Raw genomic sequence first — 12,579 nt, 5'->3', positions numbered from 1 at the left:
GAACCTGAAAAGCAAATGTCACCGACTTCACGAGGAAAACAAATCCATCCCTTCTCGCCGTGAGGGTGAAAATATCCTCTATTAGACGGCACGGACAGAGACACGGCCTCACGATGAGCTAAAGGCACTGAGCTGCATGAGTTACACAGCTAGCGGGTACAGCCCGAGTGTCACACCTCAGTTATTAATACAAAAACCAACTCGCACCCTGGGAGATGCAGACCGGGAAGCCACGTGGGGAACTTGGGGAGGGGACGCTCAGGACCCAGAGCCAAAGCTCATAGTCACACTCAATACCAGCTGCTGTGGCCCTGGACAGGGGCGGGGGGGACGGGGGACAGTGCCTGGACGGGGGACAGGGGGATGGGGGTACAGTGCCTGGACGGGGGAACGGAGGACAGTGCCTGGGAGAGCTGGGCTGCTGCGGCCCTGGATGGGGGGACGGGGGACGGGGGACAGTGCCTGGGAGAGCTGAGCTGCTGCGGCCCTGGACGGGGGGATGGGGAGATGGGGGGACGGAGGGGACGGGGGAGATGGGGGGACAGGGGATGGTGCCTGGGAGAGCTGAGCAGCTGCGGCCCTGGATGGGGGGACAGGGGGATGGGGGACAGTGCCTGGGAGAGCTGAGGCCCTCTCGACACCTGGCAGGAGCCGGGCAGCTCTCCTGCCCTGGTGCACCAACCCCACGGCCCCCACTGCTGAGCCCTGCAAGACGGCCCTGCCGGGCTCCTGTTCCCCCAACATACACACTCGGTGCCCAAAAAGGACCATGCGAGGCCCAGCGGCCTCTGCGGACCACCGAGGAGGAAGCCGTGCTCTGAACAGACATCAGGGGCACAGGCTTTGGTGGGGGCAGTGGGAGTCCCAATTGCCCCTCAATTCCAGGCAGGATAGGCAGGTGCCCTATGAGGCTGCGCTGCGCTTCCACGGCCTCCAGACCCGCTCGGGAGAAGCCCCTTACTCAGCCACCGACGTCCCTCAGGTGCCCCATTAGGATGTGGGCATGGCCGTCCAACACTCGCTCGGGAGGAACCCCTTGCTCAGCCACCGATGTCCCTCAGGTGTCCCATTAGGATGTGGGCAGCGCCGTCGTCAGGACGCGTCCCAACACCTGGCTTCCGGACAAGACAAGCGCACACCTCCAACCCCTCCCTGCACATGGGGGAAGCACGTGGTGACATGAGGCTGGCTCTGCCGTGTGCCCCGCAGCTCCAGGGGGCCCTAAGCAGTGGTCGTGCCACACACAGCGCCCACGAAGCGCCCACCCCACACACACGGCGCCCGCCGAGCGCCCACCCCACAAACACGGCGCCTGCTGAGCACACACTCCACACACACAGCGCTCGCCAAGCGCCCACCCCACACACACAGCGCCCACCGAGCACACACCCCGGTGTTTCCAGGGGAGATCTGGCAGCTGCTCAGATGCGGCCAGACACCCTCAGAGCCCCCTCTGTGCCCACGTCTGCAGTCACCCGGGGTCCTGCGCACCCTCCAGTCTCTGCCTGTGTGGTGAGCTGTGAAAGTGGCCTGGCCTGTGGGGCGCGCCCTGGGCGAGGGGACGTGGGGGACCTGCAGGGTCAAAGGCATCTGCTCGGCTCCCTCAGTGAGGACAAACATGAAGTGGAGACAGAGGCCTGCGCTCACTGTTCCTCCTAACAGCAAACCCAAGGTCTCCCACAGGCCCGGCCACCCAAGCCGCTCGGGGCAGCCCCCTTCTCTCCCAGGCTGCTCTCTGCTCAGCACTTGGTTTGCACGAGTGCCTGGTGCATCCCGGGACTTCTCTCCCCCGGCTCCACTTCTGTCTGTGGTGCCCACGTGACATCCTGGGCACACACTGCTTCTTATCCTTGCGGGCCTCCAGGCTGGGCAAGGCACACTCCTGGGCACAGGGCCACTCGCCTGCTCTCCATCTAGGCTATCCCTCCTGACACGGTGGCCCTCTAGCCTGTGGGGCTGCCTGGAGGGAGGTGGGGCCTGCGTCCAGGTTGCTTTTCTTTCTAGGCGTCCCTGCCTTGCCCTCTCCACAGCCGGGGGCCCCCAGAGGCCCAATCCCACCCACCAATCTCCGGCTGGCACCGTTTAAGCCATGCAGCATCAGGGCGCGACCGTCGAAGGTGGGCGCCACCACCAGCCTTCCCTCTGCAGAATCCCCACCTTCTCCCTCCTTCTCTCTTCCAGGTGAGCCATTGATTGGCTTGGTCAGTTCCTTCTGCTAAGAAACCATGAGTGATGTGTGATTGATGAAATGAATTAACCCATCAACCGCCGCCTGGTCAGGTTCATCGAGGCTGAGCCCTAAATTCCAGAACGAGCCTCCTGGGGCTCTCCGGGGTGTCCTCCTGGCCCGGAGGCAGAAGCTTCTGGACGGCTGTCTCACAGCCCCCAAGGATGCGGGCATGACCCACGGCCCCGTGTCCCGATGCTGGAGTCTGTAACAGCCACCTCCTTAAACACTCTCCCATCCCCAATACTGAGTCCACCCAGATGGGACTGAACACACCCCACCCAGCCCCCCCGTGGAGGGTCAACACCAACCACTGAAGGGGCCAATGCCGCAGGGTGAGCGCCTGTGCTGCAGCCACAGCTGCCGGGCCTGAGTACAGAGTGGCCTCGCCGGCTAGGACGTGTGGTCTTCTTTCTGTTTTTTGAAACAGGATCTAGCTCCATCACCCAGGCTGGAGTGCAGTGGCGCGATCTCGGCTCATTACAACCTCTGCCTCCCGAGTTCAAGCAATTTTCCCGCCTCATCCTCCCAGGTAGCTGGGACCACAGGCATGAGCCACCATGCTTTCTGATCTTGGCTCAGCTACGTGCATTCCGGCTTTTGCAGAGCAAAAAGCACCAAATCCCCATCCCGGCTGCACCTGCACAGATGACAAGCCCCATCCCCTAGAACCTGTGATGTGAGCGCTGCCCTGCTGGGTCTACCCACTGCAGGGTCTAGGGCCCCACTGCTCCTGGCATCCCTCTGGAAGCCTCCCTGTGCGACCCCCAGCCCCTCGTCTGGGTGGTGACCGTCACCTCTCAGGTCCTGGCTCCCACAGGGGCTCTCGGCACCCTTGCCCCATGACCTGGAGGCAGGAGGATGAGAACGGGGTAGGCCCTGCACTCAGGGACCCAACGCCATTGGGAGCTGGGGTGAAGGCCGGCCCGGGCTGTGTGCCGACTCCGCTCCACCTGGCCACCGAGCAGGCTGCCCCACTGGCACCTGTTCTGATAAAGTGGTCTTGGGTGTTGTGGCCCAGGCAGGCTGGGGCTGCTACTTCCTCTCTGGCCCCCTGGATGAGCACTGACCTCCCTGTGCCCGGCCTCAGGGCCGGGAGCAAACCCCACTGTGCCCTGCAGAGCTGAGCCACACAGATGCACACCCGGCTTTGCAGATGGAGCCCGGGACCGGGCAGCAGCCTCCTCTGGTGACAGCAGTGGCACGGGGGTCCACTGAGCACTCCCTGCACACTCAGGGCTGGATCGCGCCTCCAAGCATCTCATGACAGCCCCTCTGAGGGGGTCGTGGGCGGACAGCAGAGGGAGGGCCCAGCCACACCCACCCTAAGCCTGACATGGACGGAGAAGCCCCTGCCCTGGGCGCTGCCCCCGCCCTGCGGAGCCTCGCCTCAGCCTGAGCCTCAGTGGGGGACGCTGACCCGCAGCCGGTGGAGGGCAGCCCAGTGGAAAACGGGAGTGCTGCTTGCACACCTGCTGCCCACGGTGGCCGCCAGCCTACGTCCTCCACCTCAGGAGTGGCCCCGACGGTCACCGCCTGCGCCTGAGGCCCTCACAGCAGCAGCAGCAGCAGGAGTGCAGTCAGAGGACAGGCAGGGCCACCACCCTGGGCTGTGTTCCGTGGGCACAGGGCGGGTGCCCAGCTCCCCCTGCCCCCACAAACAAGGGCCGCCACCCCAAGACTCAGCAGCTTCTGAGGGCGCAGACCACTCCCTGGAGGCGGTCACCACTCAGTCAGGGCCCAGCACCCATCCATCACCAAGGAGGAAGAGCCCGGCCTCTTCTGGGGCTCTCCGAACCCCAGGGGGTGCCCAACGGAAGCCAGACAAGGCCGGGGCCTGGAAGGAAGAGGGGACGTGAAGGCTGGGCACCCACCATGCCCACACAGGCCTGGGGGTTGGGGGCCTGCCCTACCACGCCTGAGGGCCACAGCGAAAAGCAACGATCCCAGGGAGGGACGAAGGGATGCTGATCCCCACCCAGCCTCCACCAAACCCACGCAGCCACGATTCCGTCCCAAGGGGCGAGTGCCGGCTCCGGGTCACATGCCAAGGAGGCTCCCGGGAGCCAACGAGGGGATTGCAGCCATCCCCACAAGGGGCTGCTCTCTCCCCGTCAGCTCCCATCCCCTTCCCCAGCCCTGGCCTCAGGTCGCTACCTGCCCTGTTCTTCTCGGGGTGCTCCATCTGGTCTGGGCCCAGGGCCAGTTCCCTGGGGAGGGCCCCGCGAGCCCCCTTCTCTGACTGTCTCCACTGAGTGATGTCACAGTCCCTGGGCTGACATCACCACACAGCCTTCAGCCCAGAGCCCAGGGCAAAGCTGAAGGGAGGCCAGGGACCTCACTAGGCTGGGCAGGTGCAGGCCACTCCCGTCCCAGTGCCCTCAGAGGCACCTAGACTCATGTGGACCCAGCCGCAGACCCTTCTGGGCAGCTCTGTCCAGGCCGGCCCTGCCCTCCGACCTGGGGCCGCAGGGGCTGGCCACTGTGGGCTCGGTTCCCTGCCACCGCAATTCATCTGCACCCCAAGGAAAGAGAATGAGGGGTTGCAGTGCCCCAGGACCCACGAGCCCCCGGACACCAGGGCAGCACATACTTCCAGTCCCAGGGCCACAGCAGAGCGGGGCCAGGCCCAGCCCAGTGACGCAGGGCAGACGGAAGGGCGCCCTCCACAATGGAGGGGCGCAGGAGCTGCCGCGGCCAGGACAAACCAACCTCAGGCTGACATAGGCCGGTAATGGGTTTAACGCATCAGGTGCAAAAGAGAAACACCCCACAAATCAGGGAGAGGAGGGAAGCCGCCCACCCCATGGGAGGAAGCTGAGGAGTGAACGCCAGGGACGGGCGGGGCCGGTCCTCAGAGCACTGCAGACATCAGACCAAGGGCGACTGTCATCACCACGAGAAGGCCCCGTCCACGGCAGAAGCCAACCTCACCACGCCGACTGCACCAGAGACGCCCACAAGGAGAGCCGGCCTCCGAGAACGCAGCTGAGCCGTCACAGGTCGCCATCAGCAAAGGCAAGGATCCAGGTAAAGAACACAGGAGGGCCACGAGCGAACGCGGCACAGCGGCCAGGACCGGACCCTGACTGGGGGGGAGGCGGCAAGGCTGCACAATGGTAGCTGGGACCAGACCCTGTTGGGGGGATGGGGGGATGGCGAGGCTGCTCAGGGACCCCGTCCTACAGGTCAGCCTCGCCCTGGTGATGGCACAGACCACAGGTGAGGGCCACGGGCAGAACTGACCAGGGAAAAGCTGGCACTCACCCAGCACCGGACACACATGGCAAACGCCACCGGCAGCCTTGGCGGAGGGCACTGTCCCTGCAACTAGTTCACATAAGGGCAATTTTCCCAAAATTCAGATTATGCAAACGGAAGCAAGGCTGCCATGGACTCCAGAGCCTCAGATGCCATCAACAAAAGCAAAGTGGACACATGTGCATCAAATCCATCACAAAGACGGCCTTCGAGACTCTGGGGGAAGTGAGAACACCCCCACCCAGGCCCCCACGGCGCACAGGCCCCCACAGCAACCCTGCTCCACCTCAGCAGCCTCAGCTCTGGTTCCTGCACCCTGGCCCGGGGGCAGAGGTGACCTGGTCTTGCCAGGGGGGCAGGGGTCCCCGGCCTCAAGTGGTGCCACAGACAGCGGGGGGAGCATGCAGGCAGAGTCAGGCACCCCACCAGGAAAGAAAGCTCCCACGGCAGGTCCTGGGGGCGAGTGGGACCCGGGGTGGCTCCCATCGGAATCCTGCTACGTCTGAGAGGACACGGGTCCTTCCAGAAGCATAACCATGAACAGCCGTGGAAAACCTGGGTGGGCTGCGTTTCTACATTGCCTTTTTTTGGTTTTTTTTTTTCAGACGGAGTCTCGCTCTGCCACCCAGACTGGAGTGCCTTTTCCGCTCATCGTGTGGGAGCCGCCGGGCGACGTCCCACCCCGGTTTCCCTCCACCCGAAGGCAGTCACCTCGGTTGCCAGCTCCTGCCTCTGTGATGATCCCCACGAGGGGTGCAGAGTGAAGGGCACAGCGGGGTTTGGCCTAATTCCCTGGGGAGCCCCAGGCGAGAGGGTTTGGTCCTGGGGAGCTGCCCAGGTTAATATGTTAACTTCTATATTTAGACCAAATGAGTATCACATCTTACAGATGATACCAATAATCACAAAACTTGTCAACATTATATCAATGCAATTTTAGTAAAAAATAAAGTTTCCCTATTGTAGATCCTGTCAAGTATGCTAGTCACTCATTGAGAAGAAAAATGCATAATAATAATCATGTTGCCTGAAGGAATGGCCCTGACTGTCATTCACATAAGTGTCCATAAAGTTCTTATTTACCATTGGCATTATTCACAGCACACACTTTCATCATAATGAAAACGAAGCCAAATGTACTTGGGAAAGAAAAGTCAGGCACCAGATTGCTCATCAGTTTATCTAATTTCAAGTTTCATGGGCAAACACATATTATTGAAACTCACATTTTTACCCCAATTGCAAGGACCCTTCAGTCATAAAGATTCATCAATGATCAAAACATATCCTAGCACTGTTAAAATATTATACTAACATTACAGGAAATTTTGTCTGTATATTTAGACCATGATAACTGTAGCGCATTGAGCAAAATTCCAATGTATCATATTTCTCAACCCTGAAAACAATCAATCATAGGAAAAAAGTAAGGATTTTCTCATGAGGATTGCATCACATGTGTCAGTCAATCATTGAGAAGAAAACCCTATCATGATATTCATGTTGTCTGAATGAATAATCTAATTATTATAGAGCTCAGTCTTCACTAGTTCAATTATCTATTTGGAATTTTTCAGTCAGCAAAGGCAGCCTCTCACCTCCACTCAATAGAATAGTGCCAGTAGGACTTACTAAATCATCCAGTGAGAGAAAAAGAGCAAGGGTCTTAGTGCCAAATATTCAAGAAAATTAGGAATTGTAGGAAACTTAAATAGCACTTAAAGAATCAGAATTTATAGTTTACTTAGAAGCACACAGATAGAAGTGTGCAAAACAAGTTTCACAGAAAGATTCCATTGCCAGAATCCCAAAATAAAATCCCCAATGGAAGGAAACTAAGAAATCCAAACTTCTTGTCTCACAATTGTTACCTAGGCTGGGCCTCAGCGTAATCCAACTGAGCTTAATTTTTATGTCATCACTTCTCTTCAAGGTAACATCTCATCATTGACCCAGCCCGTGGCACTCATATGCCTATGCACACTTAGATCAAATATGCTTACGAGAGATGGTTTCCTTAAACACTGGTGGTAAAGTGGACTGGATGCCACATTTTCAGTGCCAGGCAGTTGAGTGGTGTCAGTTTCTCCCTGAACAATAGGGTAAAAGGTTTTCTTCCTCCACAGTCTTCTCTGTAAAAGACAAGAGTAGGCTATAGTCAAAGGGTAGGATTACATCTCTTATATGTGCATGACTCCTAATTGCTGTTCCTAATTTCTACAAGACTGAGATGTGTGATACTCCAAATACGACCCATTACTTAAGCTGTGGTAGACCACTGATTCCCCGTGTATAGTAAGGGCCGAGCACATAGGTATCATGTCTTTTGACGACCTGGTAAGGGATGATTTCCCTGCAGAAATAAAAGCTTCTTATCCTCTTCATATCAGTAACAACTGGCATCGTACATAGTGTATGCATTTCTTTATAACAAATCTAATGACACCTGAGTGAGACTCAGGATAAGGAAATGAGATTTCAGACTACCTGTATTGTATTCAATTTCAATCAAGGTTAACCTATAGCTGAATCTCAAGCCATTCCCTAAAATTGCCAAAGTCTTTTAGTTGTGAGTAGTGCCTCAATGATCCACAAACATCATAACACCATATACAGCAACTCAAAAAATAAAATAATAGAAATGGATTGTCTATTTGTGCAATCACTAAAGAGTTGATTGCAATGAATTACCAAATGTCTCATCTTTAAATCAAAGTACGCTCAGGTAAAAAAAAAAAAAAAGGAGTTTTAATGAGGACCCCATTAGACCAGTCACTCATTGGAAAGAATGGACCATTGCTCACTAATTTTGTATGAACAGGTAAATGTAATCATTTTGAAGGCCAATGTTTAATATTCAAATGGTCCACTTGGAATTTTTTAATTACAAAAGACAGAACTCATATATATAATCCATGTAATGACCACCTCTTGCTGGATGAACATTCTGAAGCACACCATGAGGAAAAAATAAACCAAGATATTCTCTCTAATAATGTATGAGTATTAAGAATAAAGACAAGATAAAAGAATTTTAAAAGTTCCTTTAGAAGTAGACAGAGGCAAATGATGCAGGATTCCCCAAAGGGTTTCTTCCTACCAAGCTGAAAATGGAATACCCCATATCCCCCAAATCTAATGACTTCTCACACCTTCTTGCAAGGATTGGCACTATTTTGAGCCTCAGCTTAATCCTATTGAACATGATTTTTACATTATTACGTCTCCTGAAGATACTCTTTATATATATAGTTAAGTTGTCTTATAAACCCTTACCAGAATAGCATCCTTAAACAACGGATCAGTTAAATTCACTGCACCATGCCTGTGTGGTAGCACTTGCCTCTGTGGCAACACCAGAGGGTGCTCTTCTCAGCAGTCTTTATCTACAGGCATAGGAACGGGACCATAGTTCAAAATCAGACATAAATTGTTCCTGCGTATATGGCTTACACAGACTATTTCTTGGTGGAGAGATATGGTCCATACTACCACAAAAAGACATATTACTAAGGCTCTAGACCACTGACTCATCAACATCATAAGGACAAGATATGCCAGGCTTTTGACACTGAGTAATCTGCCATATTATCATATACTATAGAGATGGTAAACATGACTGAACATATTCCAACATTATTTTAATACAATTTCAGTAAAAAGTGAACATTTTTTGAAAGAATTCCATCAAGTAAGCCAGTCACTCATTGAAAATAAAAACCCACAGTGAGAGCCATGATTCTAAATTTGTGAACCCAGTCATTTCAAAGTCCATATTAGGAATAAGTGTCACCATTTCTAACATGTGCTTTCATTATTCTGAAAATAGTGGGGTCACATGTGTGAAAGGAAAATAAAAACTTGGGACCCCAATTTACTATGCCAAAAGAAAAAAAAATAAGCTGAAAGCTGAGTCATGCAAGAATTTCCTTTTGTTCTTAAGCAGATAGCTACAGATTAAAGGTTAAAGATCTCCACAGGTAGCTACTCTGTGTTCACCTTATCTTATGTAAAGTGCTGATTTACTGAGCGTGAGATGAATGCATTATTGACCATTCCCCTACCTGCTCCTTTTGTCTTGGAACATATGGATTATCATACCCTCCCTTTTTCCCCTCCAGCCCACTTTTCCCCTTTAAACAATGAAGCCCTCAAAATCGTCTTTGGAGAAAGACATAGATCCCAGACAGTTTCTGTGATTTTGGGTTTATTTCTTCTGAGCATGTCCTTAACCTTGGCAAAATCAACTTCTAAATAAACTTCTAAATCTCAGATACTTTTTGATTTACACATGATAGGAACTGAAATTTGGGTATCAATTTGGTGATCAAATTACTAAATATTTAAGTTTCATAGGCAAAGTACATACTGATTCTCACATTCTCCTCTCCGTTACCAGGGTCTCTTCCATTACCATGGTCTCACAGTTACAGCGAAACACTGTTGGAACCCCACAATAATAATATAAAAAAATTTTGTCTAGTCAACATGTATCTACAGCCAAATGTATATTAAATATTGGACTAGGTAACAGTGAATTTAAAAAATCTTCAATATCGAATTGTATGAAGTTCAGATAAAAAGTAAAGATTTTGTCATGAGGATTATATCATAAAGGAAAACTCATATTGAAATTCAGATTACCTGAAGGTGTAAAACTAATTCCCTTAGGTGGGAGTCTTCTGTAGCTCAATATTCTAGATAGAATATACACGTCGGTAAAGGAAGCTACTAATCTTTTATAATAGAATGGCACATCTCTTGGCAGCACGTCTTACTGAAACACACAATAAGAGAAAAAGCCAAAGAATGAGACCTGAATATACGATACTATTAGAAATTGCAAGCTTATAGGCTGAGAATTTTCTGTTCATTTATAGGCGCACTGATACAGTTGGGCAAACAAGTTACCCATAAAGATTTTGTTACTTCAAGTTCAAAATAAAATTCCCCTTGAAGGCAAATAAGAAGTCACTGTTATCTGTTCCAGCATTTTAATCTAGGCAGGCTGAGCCTAGCATAATCCTATTGAGTGTAATTTTAAGGCATTATTTCTCACCAAGACATTAGAAGGTTTCATTATTGATGAAAGACATGGTACTCCCTATGCACACTTGAGAAGGCTTCCTGAAGCTCTGATGCTAGGATGCATTGGTGTCAAGAGCATTTTCACTACAGGACACCTGGGTGCTGTCAACTGTCCCAGTCGCAGCAGGCCAAAGAGTGCTCTTCTTCCATATCATCATCTAAGGGGCAGATGTAGAGCAAATGTCAAAGGGAGAACTACACCTCACCTGTGTATATGAGTCATGCATGGTTTTTGTTAATTGAGCAATATTGACAATACTGAAAAAAGACCCATTATAAAGGTTTTAGTCCACTGGTTCACAAAATATAACAAGGACAAATCATACAGGTCACTTGGCTTTGGAGAAGCACTTCAGTGGTTTTATGCAGAAACAAAGCATCCCATTGATCATCGCTTTATATATTCAAGGAAGCTGTATCAGTAACAATTGGCATGGTTTACTGTATATGAGCTTTCATAAAATACAGACACGCTGGAAGCCACTTGAATCTCAGGATCTAGAAATCAGTTATCAGGGCACATGGAGTTGTATTCATTTACACGCATCTTGGCCAAAATGCCCAGTTTTCATATTGTGAACCCTCAACAAATAACCCACAAACATCACAAAATGGAATAACATGAAAATATTATAATAGGTAGAGGTGAAGGCCAGGCACGAGGGCTCAAGCCTGTAATCCCAGCACTTTGGGAGGCGGAGGTGGGCAGATCACAAGGTCAGGAGTTCAAGAACAGCCTGACCAACATGGTGAAACCACGTCTCTACTAAAAATACAAAAAAATTAGCCAGGCATGGTAGCACGTGCCTGTAATCCCAGCCACTCAGGAGGCTGAGGCAGGAGAATCTCTTGAACCTGGGAGGCAGAGGCTGCAACGAGCTGAGATCGTGCCACTGCACTCCAGCCTGGGCAACCGAGCGAGACTACGTCTCAAAAAAAAGAAAAAAAAAAATGGAGGTGAATCTGTGTCTACTCTTATATGTAAATGAAAAGAATATTACATTGTCTCATCATTATTTCAGTAAAATTTCAATAGAAAGACTTGTTTTAATCATGAGGAAGCCATAAAGAATGTCAAGTCACTTACTGAGGAGTAGACTGCACACTGGGACACATATGTTGCCGCTTTGGTGAACCTACTCACCTCAAAGGCCCTTTCAGGACCAACTGCAAGCATTCACAGCCTGTATTTTCATTATACTGAAAATGATGAAGTCACTTGATATTTGGAGTTTATAATTCAGATACTAGTTTACCCATCAACTTATTCAGTTCTCTGTTTCATGGGCAAAGCAAATTACGTATTTGTATCCACTGGCATGATATTTCTGTTATGAAAAGTTTACCAGTGAGTAAACTGGCCATATCATTACAATATCTTAAAATTTTTAAGGTAATATAAGAAAAAATTTGATGTAGTCGTATATATGTACCCAAGTGAACATTGCATGTTAGATTGGGCACTATTAATCAAGTGAAACAGAAAATAAATTAAAATGTTCTCAACTTTCAATCCCATCAAATTCAGGTAAAAAGTAAAGATTTTGCCATAGCATCATATCAGATAGGTCAGTCACTCACTGAGAAGAAAATTCATACTGAGATTCAGATTTTTTAAATGAGTAAACATAATAGCCTTAAGAGTGAATCATCACTAGCCCAGTGGTCTATTTCGAATGTATGTGTGACGAAGGCAGTCACTCTGTTCATTAATTCATTGATGAATTTGCAATTCTGAAATTGCAGCACCGAAAGATACAATGAAAGATACAATGAGAGAAGAAGAACCAAGGAATGAGTCCCAAACGTCTCATACTATTAGGAATTATAAATAATGGAAACAATGCTTAAAGGATGAAAATGTGTTGTTTACCCAGAAATGCATACACAGGGTTTGGCAAAGCAAGTTCGCCACAACGGTGTCATTTCCTCAAGCTCCAAAATTATTCATCTAAAAGAAACAAGTATTTCTAACTTCTTGTCTCAGGTTAGTCACTTATGTT

At 50.6% G+C, this 12,579-nt stretch overlaps 2 protein-coding genes, 1 non-coding gene and 2 pseudogenes across 9 annotated transcripts in view; 1 reads left to right on the top strand and 4 right to left on the bottom strand.

Moving 5' to 3' along the window:
• Positions 1–4,794, bottom strand: part of LOC129050281 (zinc finger protein 705A) — a 66,970-nt gene extending 62,176 nt beyond the window's left edge. For 4 of the 7 annotated variants that reach the window (XM_063716419.1, XM_063716420.1, XM_054532133.2 and 1 more), the window contains exon 1: positions 4,385–4,485. The gene's annotated coding sequence lies outside the window, so the exon portion shown is untranslated. Of the gene's footprint in view, positions 1–4,384 lie in introns of all 7 variants that reach the window. The other 3 variants (XM_054532131.2, XM_063716418.1, XM_054532128.2) reach the window with 2 other exon arrangements.
• Positions 4,795–4,958: 164 nt separating this feature from the next.
• On the top strand, positions 4,959–6,515 carry LOC103889704 (uncharacterized). The gene is made up of 3 exons (XM_054532158.2): positions 4,959–5,257; positions 5,593–5,821; positions 6,094–6,515. The coding sequence occupies exons 2-3, from the start codon at positions 5,596–5,598 to the stop codon at positions 6,426–6,428; spliced, it is 561 nt and encodes a 186-aa protein (XP_054388133.1). The 5' UTR covers positions 4,959–5,257; positions 5,593–5,595; the 3' UTR covers positions 6,429–6,515.
• An 851-nt stretch (positions 6,516–7,366) lies between these two features.
• Positions 7,367–7,442, bottom strand: LOC112131822 (small nucleolar RNA SNORD115; annotated as a pseudogene).
• A 1,224-nt stretch (positions 7,443–8,666) lies between these two features.
• On the bottom strand, positions 8,667–8,752 carry LOC112131824 (small nucleolar RNA SNORD115). Its single transcript, XR_002913726.2, has one exon. It is a non-coding gene; the product is annotated as a small nucleolar RNA SNORD115 (small nucleolar RNA).
• A 1,752-nt stretch (positions 8,753–10,504) lies between these two features.
• On the bottom strand, positions 10,505–10,572 carry LOC112131832 (small nucleolar RNA SNORD115; annotated as a pseudogene).
• Positions 10,573–12,579: the final 2,007 nt, after the last annotated feature.

Source organism: Pongo abelii, chromosome 16, assembly GCF_028885655.2.
Source record: "Pongo abelii isolate AG06213 chromosome 16, NHGRI_mPonAbe1-v2.0_pri, whole genome shotgun sequence".
NCBI classification, from domain to species: domain Eukaryota; kingdom Metazoa; phylum Chordata; class Mammalia; order Primates; family Hominidae; genus Pongo; species Pongo abelii.
The sequence above is the reverse complement of the archived record's forward strand: the minus strand, read 5'-3'. Positions and strand labels throughout refer to the sequence as shown.

Bases quoted from the DNA above. Each gene is read 5' to 3' on its own strand.
- LOC103889704 (XM_054532158.2), top strand. From the start codon at position 5,596: ATGCAAACGGAAGCAAGGCTGCCATGGACTCCAGAGCCTCAGATGCCA. The intron at 5,822-6,093 runs GTGACCTGGTCT...TTTTTTTTTCAG, and splicing joins ACCCTGGCCCGGGGGCAGAG to ACGGAGTCTCGCTCTGCCAC.